At 38.9% G+C, this 26,314-nt stretch overlaps 1 protein-coding gene across 5 annotated transcripts in view; it reads left to right on the forward strand.

Moving 5' to 3' along the window:
• Window positions 1-26,314, forward strand: part of LOC108706501 (catenin alpha-2) — a 922,761-nt gene that overhangs the window by 230,866 nt on the left and 665,581 nt on the right. The window contains exon 8 of one of the 5 annotated variants that reach the window (XM_018242985.2): window positions 13,300-13,955. The exons of the other annotated variants lie outside the window; for them this stretch is intronic. Coding sequence (XP_018098474.1) covers window positions 13,300-13,308 — 9 coding nt within the window. The 3' untranslated portion in view covers window positions 13,309-13,955. Of the gene's footprint in view, window positions 1-13,299; window positions 13,956-26,314 lie in introns of those variants that run through there. 5 annotated transcript variants of the gene reach the window in all.

Here is a 26,314-nt window from a genome sequence, read left to right on the forward strand (position 1 = left end):
CCAAATTATGGCAAATGGACCATGTTGGGCGTTAGAGGTGCCATAAGAAAACTGCCATCATGTAAATGTTTTAGAGAAAGGGTTAAACACTTCTGTTTCAATGTACATTGTCTGCTCTAACCTCTAAATAAACACCCACTAGATAAATAAGAATGTTACTATTCAACTCATGCTGTTACAGAGAGACAGAGAGAAAGCAATTTCTACAGCCCGGTTTGTTTCGCATCTCGACTGACACTTTATCATCACAGAGATTATGAAGCATCAATTTCACTCACTTGGTATCTTTGTTAGGATATTACAGTTCCTGGTACTCAAATGCAGATACTCCTGGAAACCCTTCACAGCAAAGAAATGCTGCTCCTCTTCAGGAGGCGCGGGCAAATCAGAAACAGAAATTAAAGGGATGCCTCACTGAAGCCAGACCTGAGTATGTGTCGCTGACTGCAATATCCTAATATTCAGAGGCACTAATTACATTTAGAAATGGAGGATGTTGAGGGAATCGGGTTTTATATTTATAACCCCCTATCGGCTTGCTAATTGCAAATAGAGTGTTCATGATATAAGGCAACCACAGTACTACCACTGTTAGACATCCACCAAACTGTTGCAGATGTTCTATTGCCACCCTGCCATGGTTGAGGAGAGCAAACATGTGCAAACTAGAAATTCCTGAAAACCATAAAACTGAGCTTCAAAAGGGAATTTGATTGAGCCAGGCCAAGTATTATGGCCAAGTATTATTTGTACCCTGCAACCTGCCTGCCTGCACCACAATGCCCTCCTCCCACCACCACCTGCTCCACACCTCCTCAGTTTGTTAAATCCTCTACCTCCAACTGTCACTTGCTCAATTCCCTGGCTGCCAGTTGTTTCTGGGAACTGCACCCCCTCTGCAACTGCATTGTAGATGCATGCTTAGTTCCAGCCCTGGTAGCTGTTAGAGCATTTTTCATGACTCTTAGGGTGTTATTTATTAAAGTCAGAATGTCAAAACCCCAAAAAATTCTAGTTTTTTTTTTTACTATAAAATCCATATTTTTAGTTGAAATTTTTTTCCGAATTTTTTACTATTCCCACGAGGATGAAAAAAGTCAGAATCCAAAAATCCTCCCTCCAAAAATCCTCTCAGACCTGCCCAGGTTGTATATAAGTCAATGAGAGAGGTCCCTATCCTATTTGTAAATTTCTCTGGTCTGTGCTGGATTTAGCCTGAAAATCTGACTATTTCAGGCTTTTCAGGCAAAATCTGAAAATGTTGGACTTTTCGGAGAAAAAAACACAAAAAGTGTTGATTCAGGAAAAAAATCTGATAAAAATTGTACGATTCGGATTTTCACTCAATTTTATCGAGTTTGTCCCTTATCCGATTAAATTGTGCTTCTTTTAATAATAAATATGGTCCAATCATGGATTCTAGTTTGGTTGGACTATTTTTATTTAAAAATCCGGAATTTGATAAATTAGGCTCCCAACTTAATGATCCGACCATGTTTTCTAAAATTTTTATTAAAGTTTACTCCATCAGTGCATCCTATTTTCCCTGCTGCAAGTAGAGCACTCATGCTGTAAGTCTCAGGCCAATAACAAGAACAATTGGGGAAAATTGCTGAAGCAAAAAAAGAAGCCAAGTGGTTTGATGGTTACTCCAAATTTCAAATGCAGGAGCGCCCATACTTTACTAATGCGGGGTCTACTTTTAGTGATGTTGTCCCACAAGAACTACATCTATAAAAGCATCATTAGCATTCTGTATCGTTGAAAATATTACTTACCTTTATATTGATTTGAGAAAATGTATATTGCTATACTTAACAAACAACTAAGTATTTCTTATGTAACCTTAACATAATACAGTAAATATCTGAATGGAAAGAATTAATTAGGCATTAATTGTTTGTCATCCAATAAAGAATAAACAATACAGTTGAATACTTAGAAGAAAAGTAGAGGTCTAGATTGTTTAGATTTATACATATTTTATAGACCTAGTTCTGAGAAGAATCTTCCAGCTTCCAGCAAAGGGGTTTCCCATACTTAATTTATCTGGTCAGTCCTTTACTCAGGATTTATTTTTCAAGGTAGGTAGAAAAAGGGAGCGATTTTTGCTGCACAATGATTTGTATAACCTTGGGTTTAAGTCTAGCAATCCAGCATTTTATTTTATCAGTTGACGCATTCAATTCAGCAGGTAAACATGGCTCCAGGAAAGCTCTCTGTGGAATCTGCCAGACTTAGCTGTATATAGTGGGCAGATCTATTTAATCCATGTGTCTATAGCACATAAAGCTAAAATATGTCTATTGGGTTCATATTAGGTGCGATTTCCCAGAAATCTCTTGTGTAGTCTATCCACTGCTGGAGGCCACTGTAAGCCATATAGATATATAAAAAGGCTTTATGTCTTACGAAAAACAGCCTAGAAGACTCTTTATAACAGACTTCAGGTCAAAGCCCCCTTATTCTGGTTCCCTATAGGCTACATTACAAAATTGTTTTTCTTCTGTTTACTTATTTGAGTTTTACTAAAACTGTCAATATTTTCTGATATTAAAAATACTGTACTTGTTTTCCTTTAGTAAAGTAACTGCTTGTTAAAGGAATATGCAATTTTATCACATTGCTGCTTCGTGTAGTAAAAATAAATGGAGCATCCTCCCCATCATAAATACAGTAAACATCATAAATTTCCAATTTTCCTAGCAGTAAACTGTCTCCAGCAACCTCTCTGAAATCCCATTTGACACATGAAAATGCAAAATGATGTTTCCCTTTTATCAGCTGGTATTTACTCTCCCGCAGCCATTTTTAATTCAAATTTCAGCTGGGACTAATAAAAATGGTGACAGGTATCCAGCCTATAAGCAGGAAAAAAATGGAAGTTCTAGCAGGGAACGTGTGACTGATGAGACTAAGTATGAAAAGCCTGACATGCATCTGTTTTGTAGACGTACAGTCACTTGTTCTATAATTACTTTCAGATGTAATATTATACACCCAGTCTAGGAATTCTGCTTAATTTGGCTCTCCAGCTGTTGTTTGAACAACACTTCTCCATCATTCTCAGTAAGTCCACCCTGCACTGCAAAGACAAAGAAAACTCAAACTAGAGTATATATACATCTTGCAATGGACTCGATGCATGGTTAAGCCTACAAAACTTTGAACCTGCCATTTTTATTCTTAGCTTGTCTTGTAGGACTAACTTAGACTTTAATATCTCTTAACATTCCCCCATTTCCGTGCCTCATTTGGCCATAGACCTCTTTTTTCACTACAAAAAGGCAGCAGATACTTGAAAACAATATTTTCCATGTCTAAGGAGTGAAAATAAGTTGACAAATACTTTAGTCAAGGTGCTTTAATAATAGGGAGTAAAAAAGGTCACATGGGGTATTAATGAAATATCCAATCATACAAATTTCCATCTATTGTTATATGCAGCACTAACAATTGTGGTCCAAAACAAGGCTTTATAATGTTATATACAGACTTCTAATTCAACCTCAAATCTCATCTTTATTGACCTTTAGGGGAATACCTAGGACGCAAAATAACCATTCATTTCAAATGTTTCCCTGGCATTCAGGTTGGGTCACCCCATTCCCTACTTTGGGAAACTCCTTGGGGGTGCTATGAAAGATTAAGAATACAGATCAAATGAAAATAATTAATCTAAAGGTGGCCATACACAAACAGATTTGCTCATTCTCTGATTTGGCTGCACACATGCATGCCATATCAGATCCTTATATGGGCCTATAAAGATCTGTTTGGAGTGGGCTACATAAAGGGAACTCACCTATAAGAATTTTCTCCCCTCCATAAATAGCTAGCAAATTTTTGGGCAGATATAGGTCAGGTAGGTCATCAGAAGGGGCCACAAAGACATAGATTACCTTGTTTGTACCTGAGCCAAGTTCACATTTTTTCTTTTTAAGTCATCAGTAATGGACCATAAACAGGCTGGCTAAATTCTGAACTCATTATTAGTTGGAGGTGTCACAATTTCTTAATTTGTTTTTTACATTGTTAAGAGAACACAACCTAATAGTCAGTATCATTTTGGGAAATTAATATGCACATTATTTTGCTTGTCCATCAGTCTAAATGAGGCTTGTATAAATATGTAATAAATAACAAAGCAAGGAAGTTTAGCAGAAAGTCTAAGTATCCAAAAAAGGGAAAAATTATTGTTTGGACTCCATTTCTGTTTACCTTTTTATAATCCTTGTAATTGAAAATTAATGTTATTGTTTTTTCTGCTACAAGCTTAGGTCTTCTACAGAAGACTCCAAGTGTCCACTCTAGACCATTACCAGCGTAGAGCTATCACTGGGGCTCAAAACAATTTGGTTGTTTAATTTTAAGTTTATTCTATCAATGACACTGAACTGATTTAAAGTATATTGTAAGCATACTTACTGAATATACTCTATACCCTTGAAGTTTTAATTCAAGAACAGCAGAAGGGGCTTCAGTCTGGACATACAAGTGGAACACCAACCCTTTTCTTATAAGAATATTTCTTGTGCAACCAAGTTTGGCAAATAAAATAAAACACAGATAAGGAAAGGTTGGGCACTTAAGAGCCTCTCTTTATCACTGTAATTTGTCTCCTGAGATGTTTTCACTTAATTGAACCATAAAGGAAGTATGTGGCTATGATAAGAGAAAGTAGTTCTACACAAGAAGCTCTAAGAGAGAGAGAGAGGCAAGGTTATGGAAATATGGGCATTAGAGACCAGTAATTTAACCACACAAGATGTATAGATGAAGCTCTAATGGCCATTTATACTTATGGGACATGCAGGATAAGCGTTACACAAAGTACTCAGAGCCATTAGACGCTGGGGGCTGGAGGAGGACATTTCAGAGATAGGTAATTTTATGTGTGATTTATGTCTGCAGTTTCATCAGATGTGGGCTGCTAAATAGACTACTAATTAGTCTGGTTTCTGCTTTGTGATGCAACTAGGCCATATCCATGAACAATTAACTCTTCTTCTCCTGGCAGGAAATGGGTAGTGTTGTATATCTATGTATTGCTCCATACATCTTACATACATCTTACATACATCTTACATAGACTCCAAATACATCATAATATTCTAGCAGGTTGTTAAAACATATTGACATAGTTTGTTCTGTACATAAAAAGGGCATATCTCTGTGTAATGGTACTCGTATATGGTGACACACAGTCATAGTATGGTATGGGATCTATTATCCAGACACCCATTATCTAGAAAGCTCTGAATTAGGGAAAGGCCATATCCCATATACTCCATTTTATCCAAATTATTACAATTTTAAAACATTATTTCCTTTTTCACTGTAATAATAAAATAGAACCCTGTACTTGATCCAAACTAAGATATAATTAATCCTTATTGGAAGCAAAACCAGTTTGTAGGGTTTATTTCATTTTTAAACTATTTTCTAGTAGACTTATGGTATGGGGATCAAATTATAGAAAGATACATTATCTGTAAAACCCAGGTCATTCTGGATAACAGGTCCCATACCTGTACTAAACCTTGTCATGCAACAGTGCCCTCTGGTGGCCATGCAACACTAATCCTCCATTGCTTGCTTCTTTCTAATTCTTCAGCTTCAGAGGGGGCTCTAGTCCCAGCTTTCCTTATTATAACTGATAGCTATTTTTGGTTATTATTAACATCAATAGGTGCTTTTATGCTAGACTATACAGTCATTAACTTCATTTTATCTAGGAGATCAAGATAACGTCCAGGGCCGGGCCAAGGTAGAAGGACAGCAGCAGTCAAAAATCCACAATATTTCCCCCAAATATGTACTTGTCTAAGCATAAACCAAAAATCCATCATATTGCCCCCAAATATGTGCTTGTGCCAGCAGCAGCCAACAATCTACAATATTGCCCCAAACATCTGTGTACTGTGCCAACAGCCGCCATATTGCCCCATGTACCTGAACCAGCAGCAGCCAATCCCTCATATTGCCCCCAATCTGTACCTGTGCCAGCATCAGCCAAAATATCCGAAAAAATGCCCCCAAATATGTACCTTTGCCAGCAGGAGCCAAGAGGGAGGTGGGGAGTGCTTCTACCCGCAGTACAAATAATGGGCAAGAGGGAGTTGGAACAGGCGGTTTATAAAGTTTAAAAACTATTAAAGGCTAAGCATACCAGAGTTAAAAAAAAGAAATTCCCCTTAAAAGTGTGTCCCCCCCATGATTGCGCCCTAGGCAGGTGCCTACTCTCCCTACCCCTAGTTCCAGGCCCTGATAAAGTCTGTTGTTGTGGTCTGCTTGAGGACCATACCTTAATTACCTATTGTTCATAATAATAATAATGGTTAAAAATGAATTGAATTCAGTTCACTGAGCAGTTTGGACACAGTAACAGTGCACTTATTACATAGATACTTGTCCTTTATGGTACAGAGCGTTACCTACTGTCGAAGAGAGACAGAGGCAGAAGCTCTTGATTAACCTACAAATATCTATTAGACAAACAAAGACAAATTAGTAACAGATGAACCGAACCACTAGCATTTTACAAGGAGGCAGGATTCAAAATATCCGTCTTATTTTATGGATTGCAGCTCAAGTAGCCGCGGTGTTTGGTTCAGTCAGCAGTAACTTTTGCACTTATAAGAGGAACTGTTATGTGTGAGTTATGGGTATCCTCCTTTATAATGATCTAGACAATATGAGCCAGCAACTGGGTCCCATTAGATTAAACACACTGTGTGTAACACCATTTATTCTGGGAGTGCCTAATGATAAGAACAGACACTCGGATCTCCTGATACAAACTCTATGGGAATAGTCAGTCGGACCAGGCTTTTGAACGTTACCAGCGTGGACGTAAAAAATGATGCTCATTGCCAAAGTTATGAAAAAAATAGACCGTTATGAAAAAAATAGACCGTTTTTCTCCTCCAAAAAAGTTGTCAACTCTATAATTGAGTTGTATTGAGAAATTGAAAAAAAAAGGTATTGTTATGGTGTCAATATCAGTAAAACAAAAAGGAAACATCACATGGTACCTTCGAATTTGATGGAAGTTTGGATGGGACATCTGTGTAGGCACTTGGGAAGCCCAAAAGGCAAAATCCTTCTTCTAATACAAGCAGTGATATTCCAAGTTATACCACTCTGCTATCTGCCCGGTATCCCACCCCCTTCAAATCTAATTTCTAAAATTTCTAAATTTCTAAAAAAAAAAATTTCCAATTTAGACCAGAGATATGTGCATTGAGGTCCTCCAGCTTTTAAGCTGAAACTCCCTGCATCCAACCGGCATTCAGGAAAAAAAAAGCTTCCATTCTGTAGGAAGATCCAACTTAAATTATTTTCTTCCAATCACCGCATTTCCGTAATTCTCCAGTCGAGGGCACTCTTGTACACCATAAAACTCGACTGCTGATTAAAAGCATCTGTATGCGAGAAGGTTACTACTACTACATTAAAAAGAAAAAAATAAATACATTGCATTCTGCAATAAAAAATGGCAAGCTTTATATTATTTGTTTCTGGATGTTTTAACAAGGCGCAAGAGCAGGGCAGGTTTCTAATCATAGCAACGTTCGGCCTGCTCTGCATAAATTACAAGTAACAAGTTCCAGAAGGCTCTGGATTAATTTGGCTAATAGTGCAGTCTCTATGGGTAATGTACATGTCATGGGATTCTGATGATTTCTCTGGTCAGTCACAGAAAGAAAAGAACTAATATAAATATAGTGCTGATATGCTGTATAACAGACATTGCTCCATGCTGCACAACCTCTGTGCAAGGGATGATGGGATTTGTAGGACCTGTTATCCAGAATGCTCCGGACCTGAGGTTTTCCGGATAACCGTTCTTTCCGTAATTTGGATTTTCATACCTTAAGTCTACTAGAAAATCATGTAAACATTAAATAAACCCAATAGGCTGGTTTTGCTTCCAATAAGGATTAATTATATCTTAGTTGGGATCAAGTACAAGCTACTGTTTTATTATTACACAGAAAAAGGAAATCATTTTTAAAAATTTGGGGGGGTTTTGGGATAAAATGGAGTCTATGGGAGACGGCCTTTCCATAATGTGAAGCTTTCTGGATAATGGGTTTCCGAATAATAGATTCCATACCTGTACAACAACAACTGAAGAGACACCGGTTGCAGAGCTCTGCAGCAATGAATACATTTCTATTGTTAATACTGGAATACCAGCCAGTCCGCTCCTAATGCTTTTCAAGGACTTGCTGGAAGTGAAGTGCATTGGGGAATCAATTACACTGGACCACATTCAGGGGCGCTCCGCCAATGAGGCGAGCTGAGCCGCTCACCTCAGGCGGCAGCGCCAGAGAGGATTCCAGGGGCGGCAAAAAGCCGCTCCTGCACCTTTAAGAGCCGAATTTCCGGTTTTTAAACCGGAAATTCGGCTGCACTATTGCGAGAGAGCGAAATTGCGCTCTCCGCAATCGTGTTCCTGTCTCCCCTCCCGACAGGTAAGTCGGTGCGGGGGCGGCATTGCAGGAGCCGCCTCAGGCGGCTCCTTCCCCAGAAACGGCGCTGGCCACATTTAATGATTTAAGCTGGCCATAGATGTTGAGATTTTTAAAAGATCAGATCCTGATCGTGAGACCACAATCTTCTCAGAACGATAGTACCAATTGACCATCAACTAAAAAGACCAATTTGCCAGGAAAACAAAAGGGAGCTGCCTGCTTGGCCCTGCAAACATAGATACATTGCACTGGGACCGACAAAGATTTTTTGACCTGGCCGATCAATTTCCTGACAGATGTCAGCTGAAAAATCGTAAGATGTCCGATCGTTCGAATCCCACTAACCGCATGATAATTTCGAAGGATTGGTCGGACTTCCCTAAAATTGGTCGTTCGGCAAGAAGAATCGTCGCGTCTATGGGGAGCTTTAGGGCAGGACTCCACGGATGATTCCGCCACAATCCGACACGCTGTACAAAAACGCAGGTGCTGCCCGATGCATCTGCATCTGCGTCGTGTGGCGTCGCATCAACAATGCGACACGATCCGACAATAGCATTACTTACCTTATTTCCGTTGCATCCTCCGTGATGCCTGAGTTTTTGCGCAGTGTGCCTGATCGCGGCTGAATCATCCATGGAATCCTGCCCTTAAGAAGACTGATTTGTTGCTTTTTGTGTTCGGAATGGGGCTTACCCAAAAGCCTTTCAGCAACCACATTATTTGGATTTTTTTATTGTGTTACAAAAAGGGGCAAGCGTTAGAGTTTAAAAGCAAGATGGTGCACTATATGTATTTGGCACGGTGCGCCCAATGCCTCTGTTAACCTGACTCCATGTGCAGTTGCAGTTTTCTGGTATAATGGTTTTGCATCTTAGATGAAGGACGTCATTTGCAAAATTTGAGGCAGGGTGTGAAGTGCAAAAAAGAAATACAAAGCTGCATTGTGTCTGCATATTGCCCTACTGATTGACCCTGAATGTTCAGCCGTTTTCACTCCCAGCATTGTATTCATAAGTTATGGGGGTTAGTGCCGCCGTTGTGTCCCCTTGGTCATTCAGTTGCACAAACTCAGCAAGCTAAGGAGCACCTTACTCAACACAGTGCACCAAAATCCATTGGGAGCAAGTGTGACGTAGATGGGTCCTTGGGGCAGAAATGTTGTCCCCTTAGAGCCTCAGCATTTGCACTCCAGCAGTGGAGTAATAACAGGGTGTTAGCCCCCTCTTAAAAAAATCTGCAGAGGGCTCGACACCCACCACTATGTCTACCTGCCCTCCTGCTCCCCACCCACTCGCATCCCCTACTCCCAGTGACTAAGGAGGGGTATCTCTCTAACAGCAGACTTTGTGGTCTGGACCCTCTGTTCTTAGGCCCCTGGTTCTGCTTACTCTATAGTTACTTCACTGTTCTCCAGTCTTACTTGCTGTACAGGTCAGGTTTGTCATTCCAAAGAGGGCAATTGTCGTCCGCCTTTTCTACTGCACTGACCCAACACTGTATATTACATTGCAGCATCCCAAAGACTTTCTTTTGTATTTATATTGTTTGTAACATGCGTCAAGGGTTAACACGATGCAATGACCCCTCTGCCGTGCCATGATAAAGTGTATGAGGTATGAGACAGGCCACTCTCTCCCCTGGTGCTGTATTGTCAATAAATCACATTTTGTGCAGTTTAATTACACTGCTGCAATTCAGTATCCCACCGGGTGCTTTATTTCTGTCCCCTGTGGGGATGAAGACTGAGAAGAAAGAAGAACTAACGTCAGAATCTTTTCACAGAGAATTAAGTAGTATTAATTACACTATACATTAATGGCTTTGCATTTATTGGTGTGTGTGTGTATACAGTATATATATATATATATATATATATATATATATATATATATATATATATATATATATATATATATATATATATATATATATACATGACCCAGGGAGCATAGAGGAGCACACTCTTCTGCTAAGAAAATAATACACTTGTGGGGGTTTAAAATATTGATAATAAATATACGTCAATGCACAGGGCTTTACGGGAAAAAAAACAATTAACTTCTTTTTTTTAACTTTTCAATTTTTTTGGTCATGTGACCTTCTTCAAAGACCAATAGCCAAGGTCTGTACCATTCGATAACACAAACACCCAGAATAAAACAGTTGGATTAAGGCAGTGATCTCCAACCAGTAGCTCGTGAGTAACATGTTACTCTCCAACCTCTTTGGATGTTGCTACCAGTGGCCTCAAGCAGGTGATTATTTTTTAATTCCAGGCTTGGAGGCAAGTTTTGGTTGTATAAAAACCAGGTGTACTGACAAACACAGCCTTAATATAGGCTGACAATCCACATAGGGGCTACCAAATGGCCAATCACAGCACTTATTTGGCACCCCAAGAATATTTTTCATGCGTGTGTTACTCCCCAACTCCTTTTTCTTCTGAATGTTGCTCGTGGGTTCAAAAGGTTAAATTTCTAGAGTTTTCCACTTGTGTCTAAGTCCCAATGAATTCACACCCCTAACACTTACATAAAAGAGCATCAACAGTGGAACCCCTCCCTAATTCTTGTCTTTAATTACAATATGCACTCCCTACCCTCTGCTTCTGATCTTCACCTTTCTTCTCCTGCCATTCATCCCATTCTCCAGTACAACATTTTTCTTCAGCTTCTGTCCCTGAAATTCCTTGCCACAAGCTATTGTTATTATAAGTAGACTGAAGCAGTGGAGTGGAAGCAGTATGTTTGTGTGTGTGTGTGGGGGTGGAGTAGTGGCAGGAGGGCTCCGTCTAAATCCCAAATAGATTAAGATTTGGAGGCAATGTCTAGATACACCTGGCTGTGCTAGATACACCTAAAGCCCAGCTTGATGGTTAATTAAGGGTATATTTAGGATTAAAACATATTTTTTGCCCAAGATATTCTTGAGCAGAATGACATATAAGATATTATAACGTTGCTGTGAGCTAAGGGGGACCCTGCGGTTGGACCTTCAAGGTGGGTTTTGGACTGAAAAAGTTCAACAACCATTTCCATAAACACTCAGCGCTAATTCTTATCTATAACTCTTTCTGTTGTTCCCCGTTCCTTTAGATTGTAAGGGCATTAAAGGGCATCATAGCATTAAAGGGGAAGTAAAGTCTAAAATAGAATAAAGCTAGAAATGCTGTATTTTGTATACTAAGCATAAACAAGAACTTACTGCACCACAAACCTAATCAAACAAATGATTTATTCTTTCAAAGTTGGCCATAGGGGGTCACCATCTTGTAACTTTGTTATACATCTTTGCAAGACCAAGACTGTGCACATGCTCAGTGTGGTCTGCGCTGCTTAGGGATCATCATATATTAACAAAGCAGCACAAGTCAGATAATATCTGCCAGAAGTCGATACAGCAAGACTGATTAATAATCAGAATATACAGACTGCACTGGGCCCTGTGTTGTCATGTAATCTAATGTGGATTTTATAGTTTTTGTATTGTTTAATACAAACTTTATCCAACTCTGCAGAACCAGTGGCTGCAGCAAAATAATACTCCAAATAGAATCAAAGTTTATTTGTTTAAATCTGGCTCCATGATCTTTGTCCCTGCAGCTGGAGCTGGAGTTAGAAAAGGGGATGTAAAGGCAAAAATAAAATCCAATACAAATCTCTATACAGTCACTGACTGCTCTACAGGAAAACAAACAAAGCTGCTTGAGTTCTGCATGGCTGGGAAGTAAGGCGGGGGCTCCCCCTGCTGTTCATAAGTATGATTGTTTCCCTGCAGAGCAGTTAGTGACCGTCTGACAATTCCTATCCACAGCAGTAAATGAAGGGAGAATTTCACTGCATACAGTCAGGTTTCTTATAAAAATGGTACACATTTTTTAATTAAAGTATAATGGAGATAGGTTTCTTTTTCATTTAAGATTTTTTTTTTGCCTTTACATGCCCTTTAAAGATAAAAGTTGCTTAGTTGCTGGATATATTTAGATATTATTAGGGGACTTCAGGCCTTTTGCATTGCATTGTTCTGTGTCTCTGGCCCTATCTGACTGCTGACTTAACCCCTTCCCAGCTTGTGCAGCATAATAAACTCTAATTTTCAACAGACCAGACTCTGGAAAGCATCCTCGCCTGGCTTGCATTTGGAGCTCGCTCGCCTGTAGCCTCTTCTCATTCTTTATTTTGTTGTTTCCTTATTAATTATGAGCCACGGGAACTGAATCTCTTTGTGTCGGTTGTTTGTGCCAAAGCTAAACATTGCCTGCAGCTCACATATGTCTACCGCAGGGAGCACCCAATGAAACTTGCGCTGCCGCTCTGGCTCCGCTACAAGTGGCTGGCAGGGACTAAAGACTCCAGCGAGGGGAAGGGAATTATTTGCAGAGCAGAAGAATCATTTGGGCATAAATCAGTGCAGTGGTAAATGCAATAATGTCGCTGAGACCTTTGTTCATGGATGCAGATCCCATCCGAGAGCAGATTTATAGACTTGTGTTCTGGGTACGGATTTACATACATGGAAAGTTTCCCTTTATGAGAAAATAGATTCAAAGGCAATTTAATCAAAGACCTGGCATAGTAATAACTAAGGCTAAATGCATCAGATTAGGGCCCGTCTTGTCCTAGGTACCAGCCACATGGAGGCACTAATGTCCATTAAATTTCTTTCATAAAATGATTTATTGTTAGTTTATTTTTCTTATTTGAATATGAATGTGATCTCAGGTGACGTGACACAGCATTTTCAGTGAGGAAAAATGCCAGATATTGCTGCAAATGCCATTGCCCTGAAGGCCTTAACTTTGTCTATTTTACAGACGCTCTAGAGGGGAAATCTTTGAGGAATGGACATGTAACACAGCCATATCACATACGTGAGGAACAGTCTCCTAGACTCTGAATAGCTCCACCTTAATTGGCAGGAACAGAACCTCAAATAGAACCATTTCAAAATTACAAAAGCCTGTGACTACTGACCTCGTACTTGTGCTATGTGGGACATGTTAGCAATGGATGGTATTTATTATCTGCAATGTTTGGAAACAGGGTGGAGGGCATGTCCAAATAAGGGGTCTTTTTGTAATGTATAGAATATTAATGAGTACAGCTACACCCCCACCGGGTGCTTTTCTAAGTGAATTTATCTACTTGGTATCATTTGCACAGCTCAGATGAGTCTGTTATTTTTTTAACCTCTCTCATTGCTATGGAAACATCCCTCATGTTTAGAATTGGGTGCTTTCAAGAAATATAGGACACGGACAAGGATCGCTAGGCTGTATCATAATAGTAATTTATATAGAAAACCCATGCTGATCCTCCTGTTATATATTATACATACACATATATACAGGTATGGGATCAGTTATCCAGAAACCCCGTGATTTGGAAAGCTCCAGATTACTGAAAGGTTGTCTCCTATAGACTCCATGTTATCCATATAATCCAGATTTTTAGAAATTATTTCCTTTTTCTGTATAATAATAAAACAGTCACTTGTACTTGATCCCAACTAAGATATAATTAATCCTTATGTGAAGCAAAACCAGCCTATTGAGTTTATTTAATGTTTACATGATTTTCTAATAGGCATAAGGTATGAAGACCCAATTTACAGAAAGACCAGAAAGCTCCAGGTCACAAGCATTTGGAATAACAGATCCCATACCTGTGTGTGTATATAAATATATATATCTATATGTGTGTGTGGTATCTACTCTATCTTCATTCATTATTCCATCATCTATATGTCAATCTAACTAGAAATTTGAGTGGGGTGGGGTAAACAACATTACAATGACTTGTAATGTCCACAAAAGGCCAATTTGTTTTCAAGTATCTGATTATTTAAAAGTATGCAGATCAATACATGTTGGGGGCCTTTGCTAGCCCATGTTGGTCCATGTTGGCTCATCAAATTGTATTATGTATTGGTGATGGGTTGATCATTACAGAAGGACTCATTTTGTAATAATCATTAGTAGTTATCACTGCAATGCTTGATCAAGTCCGAATTTGTGGAAAGGCCACATTGGCCCAGGACGAGGGAGACAAAACCTTGGAGCCAACTGGCTGCTTCTCTACCAGGAACTGGGTGGGAGATTTGACAGTTGTTTGACTGGCCATCCAGTCCCCAGTGGAGCGATCATGTAGAAGGAAGAGCAGCAAGGGTAGCAGGGAGAAAGCGAGACTGAGATGGTAGGGGAGATCCAGTTTGGGATGGAGGTCAAGCCATGCGGCCTAGGGGTGTATATTCTTGAAATCCGGTTCTGTGATTGATCATTAACAAATCGGAATAGATAGGGTCCCTTGAAGATTCAATGTTAATAGCAATTTTAAATGCATAATTTAATTGATTCAGAATTCCTACAAATATCAACAAATCTGCTCCTTAGTCTGAACAAGCAAGTTTTTCTATGGCTTAAAATGAGCAGAGGGTTTTTGTCACGGCCGGCACCCAATACCAGAACTAGAGCCAAGCACCGTGGTCAGAGCTCTCTTCACCATTATGTGTGACCACTTTTGGGCTTCGGGAAGGCCCTCTGCCTACTGGGGTGCCACCTGGACTTATGAGTGGGCAAGGCTAGAGTTCTTGCAGGCAATGGGGCACGGCAAGTATCTAGAGTCTTTTGGGCCGAGGATCACGGTTACAGGCAAGGATGAGGCAGAGAGGATAGTCAGACAGGCTGGGTCGAGGCAGGCAGATAGCAAGGATCGTCAGGCAGGCAAGGGTCAAAACCGGGTATCAAGCAGAAGGGGTATGGCGTAATAGAGTAGTCGGGTAACAGGCACAGGTCAGGATTCAGATGGGAGCGTCGTCAGGAAACAGGCTGAGGTCAAAAACCGGATAACTAGCAGAATAAACACGGACAAACAGCACAAGGCTTCAGGCAAACCCACAGGATAAATCCTATCACGGGCAACCAGCAGTACCAATGAATGGGCTTAAATACAGTTTGAAATTCGCGCCATTACGCGCTGACGTCATTACGCCAGCGCGCCTGCGCCTTTAAATAATGCGCATGCACTAGGACCCGGAAGCCGACGGAGAAGGAGCGCGGCGGCGTGGCGGTCGTACACGCCGCCGCGACCCAGGTAATTTTCTTACAGTTTTTCTTTGAGGAAAACTGGAAGGGATTGACAATTGCTTTAGTTTACCTTCTATTACAAAAATAGCCAGAACGCAATGCTATTTTAAAATATGTTTTTCCCCTTAATTTCAACATCCAGAAGTTTTCAAAAGTAGAGTTCCCTAGATTGAAACATTTCATTAATTAATCTGCTGCTTTTCAAAGCAAAATTATTTTATTATGTTGTCAATAAAATGTTAATTGGGATTTCTGGAGATTTATTTAAAAAAATGTAGTTGTGACAATATAAACATGTTGAAATAAAGACTTAAAAATGAATTACATTTTCTAAAACTGAAAAGTACATGATATATTAATTTTATTATTATATATTTTATATCTTGTTTGTATATTTGATCCTCGTTTACTTGCCTGGTTATTCCGGCACAATCAAATACTAAATAAACAAGTGTTCCCGTTTCTTTTAAAGTGCCTTCAATAAATAACCGTCGCTTTAAAAAATGAGATAATTGTAATTACACACATCAAAAAAAAAAAAAGGAATCGTTTAACCTTTGTAAAATGTAATTAATCCTATCTCTCATTCACATTCTCCCTGCCATTTTTATCTTAATTTATTTATTGTTATTGAGCAGTGTAAGTTGTGCTGAGCGAGGAAGTGCAAACCTTTAGGTCAGTGTTGCAACAGCATTGCTTTGTAAAAATGCCTGTAATATGTATTCATATTTATCATGGAATTGCAATAAAGTAGTTTTGCTTCAGCTTCCATGCCAATTTCCCCTTTCCCCCGTTCTTCATCATACACCAGCAGGTAGGGCATATCCCCACTTTGCTCTTAAAAATAGAGGGTACCAAGTTTTCCTTTAGAATTTAATTTTCCATAAAACCTTTTAGCCAACAGGGAGCTTTAGTAATATAGTTGCGTTGCATGTCCTGATAGAAACTGGTAAACATGTGCCCCTGTATTTTTGCCTCCTAGTTGGTAAGGGCACTGCCTGCCAGAATAAATGCTTGCTTGAGGTTTATGATAGATTGAAAGCTAATAATAATATATCTGGGAGTATCTAGTGTCCTATGTGAGCAGAAGAGTGAGTCAACTTGTGTTTATGAGACAAGAGACAAGAGTCCCCCCACTTGCAATCTCATGGAAAGACTGTGTCCAAAACTTGGGCTGTGAAGGCTTTGATGAGGTCAAATATGTGCTGAGGACAAACGCACTTAAATAAAACCAAGATTAAAAGCTTTACAGTTCTAATTGGTTGGATTAGAGAAAACCTAGATAGGGCAGATAAGAAAGCCAATGCTCCATTGAGGAAACATAGCTGGGTAATAACACCAATGAATGGTCCACCAAAATTGGGGATCTCAAGCAAATTTTGCCCCATGTGAAGTTCAACATATTCTTGCTTCTGGTATATACTGTATATATAGGGAGGAATGTACCCCCTATTGTATAATATTAAGATATTTGAAGTTTCATGAGCAAATAAAGGCACAAGGCCGGCAAATGAGTGCTTTTATACAGGTCATGGTGACTTCTAATATACTCAGGGTTGGACTGGGGAGCCCAACGCCCACTGGCACTGCAGTCCAGGGACCCCCTACAGGCCCCCCACCCCCCTACTGTGATGCAGCACGCATGCGCACACGGCGCCCCCCTTGTCGTGCATGCTCACACGCCTCCCCATTGGCACACATGCACACACTGCTCTGCACGTCGCCAATATTCCATTTAAAAAAAAAAAAAAGGGGAACATTAGAGGGGGATCTGACCCCAGTGTGCCGCTGGGCCAGTCTGACACTGAATATACTCATATTTTTCAAAAGGGGGTACTTTTTTTCACAAACCACATCATGAAGCACTGTTAATAAGGATATAATTTAAAGGATATTCAAAGCTATTCTGTATAATATTATGTATTTGCAGAGGTATCCCCGTCTCACGCGTTTGCGGTGCTCATGTGTGCATTAGCATTCACTAGCGATGTGCTGCAATAGCTTCCGCGTGGCAGGGGTGTTGTTGGTCGCAAGTCTAGAGCCAGGTCCAGTCTAGGAGTAAGCAGAAGAGGTAGCTGCCCAGTGCCCCCCAATCGTTGCGCCCTGGGCAGTTGCCTCTTCTGCCTGCCCCCAGTTCTGGCCCTGTATATTTGTGGGTTCCCTAGTGTGAGGGCTTTGATTGAAACTTGTAATCTACCATATAGCTAGTAATGGTACTTGACCCAGTATAAGCCAAATGCTCTTATCTAAATGCCCAGTCATCTTCCAAAAACTGAAAGGAAGCTCAGAGTTGTAGTACAAAAGCCTTAATTGACCAGCACAGAGTTATATATTTTCTCTATGTGCTAGGCGGGTATTGGCTTCTTTTGACACTCCCCTGTTGTAGAACTAGGATTCCCTCAATCTTTATTCTAGTTGCACTGGGGAAAGCTTGAATGGCATCCTATTCTGAATTGTTTATAATAAAAAAAACTATAATAATTCAAGATATGAGACACATGCAGTTATGGTTACAGTGACAATATTCCACTCCAAACTTTGTTTCAAGTTCAGCAATCACATTAGCCTGTTATTTTAATTAGACTTAGATCTGTAATAAACAATATATATATATATATATATATATATATATATATATATTAGATCAATGGCAATAAACTATGCACAGCCTAAGTTTGATTTTATGGCAGTGGAATATAATTCACCGGAGAAATTAATTTGAATGCGGTGGTTGCTCTAATGAATATATATATGATCCCATAGGAGTAATGTATTTGTGTTGAGTCCTAAATAATCCAGACATAAAACATAACATGACATTGCTTTTGCAAATCATATATTTGTTCACATGGTTTATTTCATTTAATGGACATCAAAATTATAGTTCATATTGGCACATGAAATCAAGTGCTTAGGATTCAGTAGGTTTTTAGGAACAAATGACTTTAATACTGAATCTTTGCCTCCAGCCTGCAAAGGAAAACACTAATTGGTTGCCAAGGTCAGTGACCCTCAACAAAGATACACATTGACCAGGGATGTCTGTTCTAATCAGTTTGTTTTATCAGTTATCTTAATTGCAGCTGCAGAACAAAAAAGTCAATTGTTCAAAAACCACCACCAATCAAAACTAAAGACTTTGACGATTTTCCTAGTACATGAAATTAAAAGGTAATTTTAAAGGGATCATGTCATTGGAAAACATGTTTTTGTCAAATCGTGAAATTTATTTTTCAAAAGAGCAACAACTTTTTTTATATTTAATTTTGAAATCTGGCATGGGGTAGACATTGTCAGTTTCCCAGGTGCCCCCAGTCATGTGACTTGTGTTTTGATAAACTTCAGTCACTCTTTACTGCTGCACAGCAAGTTGGAGTGATATCACCCCCCTCCCGTCTGCCCCATCAGCCCATCAGCAGAACAATGGAAAGGTAAACAGATAACAAGTCCCTGGTAGATATAAGAACAACACTTAATAATAAAAATCCATGTCCCACTGTGACTCCTTTAGTTACATTGAATAGGAGCAAAAATAGCCTGCCTGAAAGCAGTTCCATAGTGCAGCACTAGCTCTTTCTGAAAGCACATGATCAGGCAAAATGACCTGAGATTGCGCCTCAACACCAATATCACAACTAAAAATAAAATTTGCTTGAGTTAGAAATTAAATTTTATATTGTAGAGTGATTTATTTGCAGTGTCACAACAGAATCCATTTAAAGGGCATGTAAAGGCAAAAAAATAAAATCTGACTTTTACTTTCTTTAATGAAAAAGAAACCTATCTCCAATATACTTTAATTAAAAATGTGTACTGTTTTTATAAGAAACCTGACTGTATGCAGTGAAATTCCCCCTTCATTTACTTCTGTGGATAGGAATTTTCAGACAGTCCCTAACTGCTCTGCAGGGAAACAATCATACTTATGAACAGCAGGGGGAGCCCCCGCCTTACTTCCCAGCCATGCAGAACTCAAGCAGCTTTGTTTATGATGATCCCTAAGCAGCCCAGACCACACTGAGCTTGTGCACAGTCTTAGTCTTGCAAAGATGTTTAACAAAGTTACAAGATGTTGACCCCCTGTAGCCAACCTGTAGCCAAAGCATAAATTATTTGTTTGATTAGGCTTGTGGTGCAGTAAGTTAGTATTTATGTTTAGTATACAAAATACAGCATTTCTAGTCTTATTCTATTTTAGACTACATGCCCTTTAAGCTTATTACCCCTTTTAACTGCTCCCCTTTATTTTAGTCATTTATGTTTACAAAAACTGTATAACCATTAATTTGCTGCAGAGAACACAATTGTCTTAATACATAGGGGCAAATTCACTAGGCCGCGAAGCGCCGAACGCTAGCGTTAATTCGCTAGCGTTTGGCATTTTCGCTACTGCGTAAATTCACTAACGAACGCTGGCGTAGTTTCGCTAGTGTTACTTCGCAACCTTACGCCAGACGAAGTTTCGCTAGCGACGAAACTACGCAAATTCACTAACTTTCGCAGTGTACTGAACGCTACCTTTTACGCTAAACTTCCTTCGCCACCTCAGACCTATATATATATATATATATATATATATATATATATATATATATATATATATATATATATATATATATATATATATATATATATATATATATATATCTAATGGAGTTTTGATGAAAACTCCACCTCTGCAGCTTCTTTTATGGCAATTTTCCCTGTACGTTAGTTTACATCTATAATTCTCTGTGTAGGTTGCAAGAAAAAATCTCTAATTGCTCTACAACAATCACCAAGTTATTTACACCATTCTCACGGCTTGTGATATGATAAAAATGTGTTCCTTGTTTCAGAAAACAGTAGTTTCAGCTGATGAAATTTGTCTTATATGTAATATGAAATTCCGGTGAACCAAGTGGAAGAGAATGTGGCATAAAACCAATACAATAAAGGCAGAAAGAATACAATTTGCAAATGGCATTGTGTCAGGAAGGTTCTACATTAGTGAGGGGCGAATAAATTTGCCTGGCGCGAATTTCCGCTTTTCCCCGCAACGCATAAATGAAAAACTTTTGGATGCGTGTCCAAAAAGTCACTTGCGTCAAAACTGCCGTGCATCAACAGTATTTGGATGCCCATTGATTCAACGCAGGCATCCAAATTGACGCAGGCATCAAATTTCAAGTTTTGTGAATTTTTTGCCATTTCACGAATTTTGCAGGAAATTCACAATTTTCTTTCCCAAAAAGGGGGAGAAATTTGCCCATCATTATTCTGCATCAACAATGTAATCTGTTCTTACATATTTAGGCATAGATAAAGGGATACTGTCATGGGAAAAATGTTTTTTTTTATCAAAATGAATCAGTTAATAGTGCTGCTCCAGCAGAATTCTGCACTGAAATCCATTTCTCAAAAGAGCAAACTGATTTTTTTATATTCAATTTTAAAATCTGACATGGGGCTAGACATTTTGTCAATTTCCCAGCTGTCCCAGTCATGTGACTTGTGCCTGCACTTTAGGAGAGAAATGCTTTCTGGCAGGCTGCTGTTTTTCCTTCTCAATGTAACTGAATGTGTCTCAGTGGGACCTGGATTTTACTATTGAGTGTTGTTCTTAGATCTACCAGGCAGCTGTTATCTTGTGTTAGGGAGCTGCTATCTGGTTACCTTCCCATTGTTCTTTTGTTTGGCTGCTGGGGGGAAAAAGGGAGGGGGTGATATCACTCCAACTTGCAGTACAGCAGTAAAGAGTGATTGAAGTTTATCAGAGCACAAGTCACATGACTTGGGGCAGCTGGGAAATTGACAAGATGTCTAGCCCCATGTCAGATTTCAAAATTAAATATAAAAAAATCTGTTTGCTCTTTTGAGAAATAGATTTCAGTACAGAATCCTGCTGGAGCTGCACTATTAACCGATTCATTTAAAAAAATAATTTTTCCCATGACAGTATCCCTTTAATGATTGGGTTTATTTTTGTTATCCTTGGGATGATAGTAGAAAAAAAATCTATTTATTTGATGTCAATGAAGAAAGACAAAGCGTCTGATTAAAATCAGCATCTTTCCGTGCTGATATGACAAGCACGTGTCTTGGTAAAAAAAAAAAAGTCATTTATTCCTATGAAATTGGATGACCCAAAAGAGAACAGGAATCCTTTAAATTGTCTGTAATTGAATTTTTAAGCATCATCTTCAATACCTCAAGGCACCATGCTTGGTAATGTAGTTACAACAAGCTTATTGGAGTCATTGCCAAATAGTATTCTGGCTCCAGATATCAGATAAATTAGATTTTAATTGAGTTTTAAGGCTTAGCTGGGTAAGAAGATAAGGTAAAATTAACCAGAGACGTATTAATATAATCAAAGCTGTGGTTCGCACAATGCTTCAAACATTCTAAACTATAGGGCATAGAAAAGCACATGCTAGCATCCAACTATATTGACATTGATGAGCTGAAATAAAGTAGCAGCAGCAACGTTTCATGAAAATCTCATTGGTTCTAATCTACTGTAAATCAAAATGTTTGGGGCAAAAAAAGAAAACATCACAAAAAAAGTTATTTCTCTTGTCATGTTTTGCTGCAAATTTGTAGCCAAGTGTAAGATTTTGGAGCACTACTTTTCACAGGCTAATTTAAGCACACTGCTTTTCACAACAACCTCCATTCCCTGGATTGGGCTATGCTAGGTCTGAAGTGGAGTCACATAATGACATGGTTAGTGATTGGCAAATTTGGGGCGTTTCGATTTGGCGAAAAATTCATGAAATTCCCGCGAAACGGCGAAAAAAATTCATGAAACGCCTTTATTTTTATGCCGGCGTCCGTTGTTTTTTTTTTACGCCGGCACACATTCACCGGTGTCCAAAAAAAACAGATGCTGGCGTCCATTTTTTTTGACGCCGGATTTTTCACTGGTGAATTTTTGCTACGGTTTTGCGAATCGTGGGAATTCGCTGTGAATATATAAATATAACTCCTGTTATATGCACCCAAGGTCAGACCATGTCAGCAACTAATTGGCTTGTGGTCTTCCCATCTGAAAATGAGACAGATACCTACTGAGTAGACAAGAAAATCCTGTAGGGTGGGGACAATAACATCCTTTTCTGAAAGGTCTTCATAAAAATTCTATAATCCATTTTTTGGACAAGGGCCAAGCAATCAGTTCAGCTTTACATGTATGACAAGCATTCTCAATTATATGCTGAATTCAGTCAATTTCAATAATATATTGATCCCTGGGGAGCACATTCAGCCAAGTATTGTCACCTAAAGCAATGCTATGTGGCCGTGCACCCAACTCGTCCCCCCGTTCATATGGCATGAACTCATTTAATACCACCACAAGCTCCCCCAACTCCCTGGTCTGAGTGATAGGATCATCTCTTGATTTTAACTCGCTGCCCCTCTGCTGCTCTCTACTATCTCTTCCAAAGGCTTCCAATTTAATGTGTGGAGCACTGGATCATTAAGGCCAATGAAAAAGTCATCCAATGAAAAAAACAATTGGTACTTAAAATGTCTTCACTGCTTGATATTGGTGCTGTTGGGGCCAGTGGTGACTCAAGATGGATATTTCTAAGATAAACCAAAAATGGCTTAGTAAGGCAAATTATATGAATTAGGCAAATTACCAGTGTTTACTAAAAAAAATTCTACCATTGGTTGTGCACACTGCATAGTTTGTATTATAACCAGAAAAGATGTCTTCCTCAAACTATCTAGCTACCTCCCATTTATAAGAATAACGTGGAATCTCCCAATAAATTGGGCTTCCTGGGCTGAATAATCTGTGCCCTTATGTACTTGTGGACATTTATACATTAGAGTGAACACTACTGTCAGTTGATTTTATTTTAATTTAACTGCTCATAAGGTAATAAGGTTTAGTTCTTTCTAAGATCACAGTGGAACAGAAATGACCAGTTGATAACCATTACTGAGCAAAAGAGGACAGAGAAGCTCTGCAGAAGGATGAACTAAAGCCGATATTTGGGTCATTTTTCTCCTGAACAGAAAAAGAAAACGTTGGGTAGTTTTACAGAGCACAATTTTCTGTGTGAACGTGATTGCCTTCCTAACAACCTCATTTTGCCTTACAGCAGAGTCTAAAATGGACATGCAGAAAATGATTGAAATTGAAATATGGTTATAAAATCCAAGCACTGATTTTTGTTTCCATTCAGCCTTTGCATCTTAAGAATTTGCGTCTTGGCCGCTCCATCTCAGCAAACTTTTTAAATTTCCTCTGAACAGCGTGAGGCTGCGTGTCTCAGTAGAGCACCATGTTCATAAACAAAATCAAGATTTATTGAATCTTTCAAAACATCGGTGTTGAGCAATAAGCGATCAGGCATGGGCTGTCTGCGCTTTATGACACCTACAGTCCACCTGTGTGTTTTATACCCTACTGTGAGCTCAATGGAATATTTACAGTGAGACAACATATCTGAGGAAATTTATTAGGGGGAGGAGAAAAGTGGAGGTTGAGAAGAAATAGACGTGATTGTAAAGAGAAAATAGAAGATGTCCTATTCTGTGTGTATAAATAATGTGTTGTATTTAATATACATCTAATATAGCTTCCTGGAGAAATTCCACATTTTGCCATCTACAAATTTTTCCATGAAACTGCAGCAATATTAAAAATAAGAAAAAAAAAACACTCTATGCATTTTTTGGTGAAAAAAAAAAGATGGAAAAAACATCCCTTGAATTAAGATTTTCAACAGGAGGTTCAGGTTGGGTATTAAAGTCAAATACAGGTCCAGGTCACTATTTTGTATACAATCACCGTTTCAGATTTGGGTGCAGTCATTATTGGGAAATACACTCCTCCGCTGAACAAGATGATGCAGATACAGGTTGGGTCCTACAATGGCTTCATTTTGGAGTTTAGGGTCGGGTGCAGTTTTAGGTTTTCAGTGAACAAAGCTGGCATAACTGTAAGCAAAATAATTAGGCCCCCATGTGTGTTTCTCAGAATAAATGTTTCTCAATAAAGTCTGTCATGCATTTATACCTTTAATTAGCATTATGAGTGTCTTTCCCCCACAGAGTCATACCGTATGAAACATTGTGATTAATTGTATTTAAATTATTTGAACCCCTGCTATGAATTTAGGTTTTTTTTTAGTTTGCAAAGGAAATATTATAAATATTATAGTAGTGTGTTAAATTATAGTGAATTGAGCAGCACCGTTGCCCCAACTTATAGCTTGGACCTCGATATGTGCCCTGGATGAGACCTTAATTCTCAGCCCTCGAAATGGTGTGGAGACAGGGTGTAGTTTAACTATAACAGTCAATAATTGGGTGCCAGTGTTTCTTGAACAATTAGCCATAGAACAGATTTCTTGAAGGACAAGATAATCCATGTAGGAGTTAAATCAGAGATAAGCAGCATCGTAGAACCGCAGTGGATAGGCATATACTAACAAGTACCATTGGTCAGTATAAGTCCCTGCAGGAAAGATTGCATAAACAGAGTCTACACAGCTTTCAGTTTTTTCCCTAAACGCTTAGTCCCTACTTCTGGGAAATTGGTACCTGGGATCATAATCCCACTCCCAGTTCTAGATGAAGCCTCAGATGCTCGGTAAAATAGCCCTGACTATCTATCACTCCCAGAGTGATCTATGAAAATGAGCTAGCCTATCACTTGCTAGACCTAACTTGTCTAAGTTCTACCTCCCCCTTCCTGCCTGCTTTGGTAAAATGGACCCTGAGTACATGTGTACAAATCTTATATATTATAATACAATGCTACCTAGTGGCTAAACCCGGGACAATTAGAGGGTCATGCTTTGACCCAGGTAATGGAGTCTAGCTCCTGTATACTAAGGGGCCCTTAAGTGGCCAAACTTTAGGGGAATGCAATATAAATGGGGAATACATATACAAATGTAAAGTAATTACTGTTCGGTGTGAAAAAAAGTGATAAGTGATATTTGAATTTTCTCATAAAGTAAAGTTAAGATCTTCAGGGTTCAGCAGGAAAAAAGCTCATGGAAAATACAATAAAAAATATAGTACAGTGAAAATGATAACATAGGTTGCCATAGAGAATATATATATATTTGTGGACTGCCATAGGTTGGAATTTGGAATGTAGTGTATGCATTGCAGTAGACTGAATACTTGGTCAACCTTAGGTGCATGCATTAACTCACACAATCAGGATATAAGGTGGCAAAAAGCAGTATGTTGTAATTGGCAGTTGAGGTACTGGAATGGGCCCATTCAAATCCAGCACTATAAAATCAGAAAGATAAAGTACAGGCCATTCATGAAACTTCAGCAAAATCACAATTAATCCACATTGGAGGCAAAATAATCCTATTGGATTTATTTAACGTTTAAATGCTTTTGTGTGATATGTGTGTTTATGATATGGTGATCCAAATTATGTAAAGAGCCTCAATCCAGTAAAAACCACCATTTGAGCATTGTGGATAATGGGTCCCACACCTGTATTTGCCTCTTTACAGATCCCTGGTAAAAGCCTCACCTATACTTTCAAAGGCACCCAATCAAAATTTTCCAGCCAGGCCGATAGAAAAGCCAACCAATATTAAAGTCTTCTGCCTATATTGATCGGCTGGGGTTTTTTCAGATAATCAAAAGGATTTTTTCTGTTATTTAGATCCCCATAGTCTACTAAAAAATAATAAACATGAAATATACCCAATAGGATTAATTTTATCTTAGTTTGAGTCAAGTACAAGGTACTGCTTTAGTTTTAAAGAGA

Source organism: Xenopus laevis, chromosome 1S (genome assembly GCF_017654675.1).
Source record: "Xenopus laevis strain J_2021 chromosome 1S, Xenopus_laevis_v10.1, whole genome shotgun sequence".
NCBI lineage: Eukaryota > Metazoa > Chordata > Amphibia > Anura > Pipidae > Xenopus > Xenopus laevis.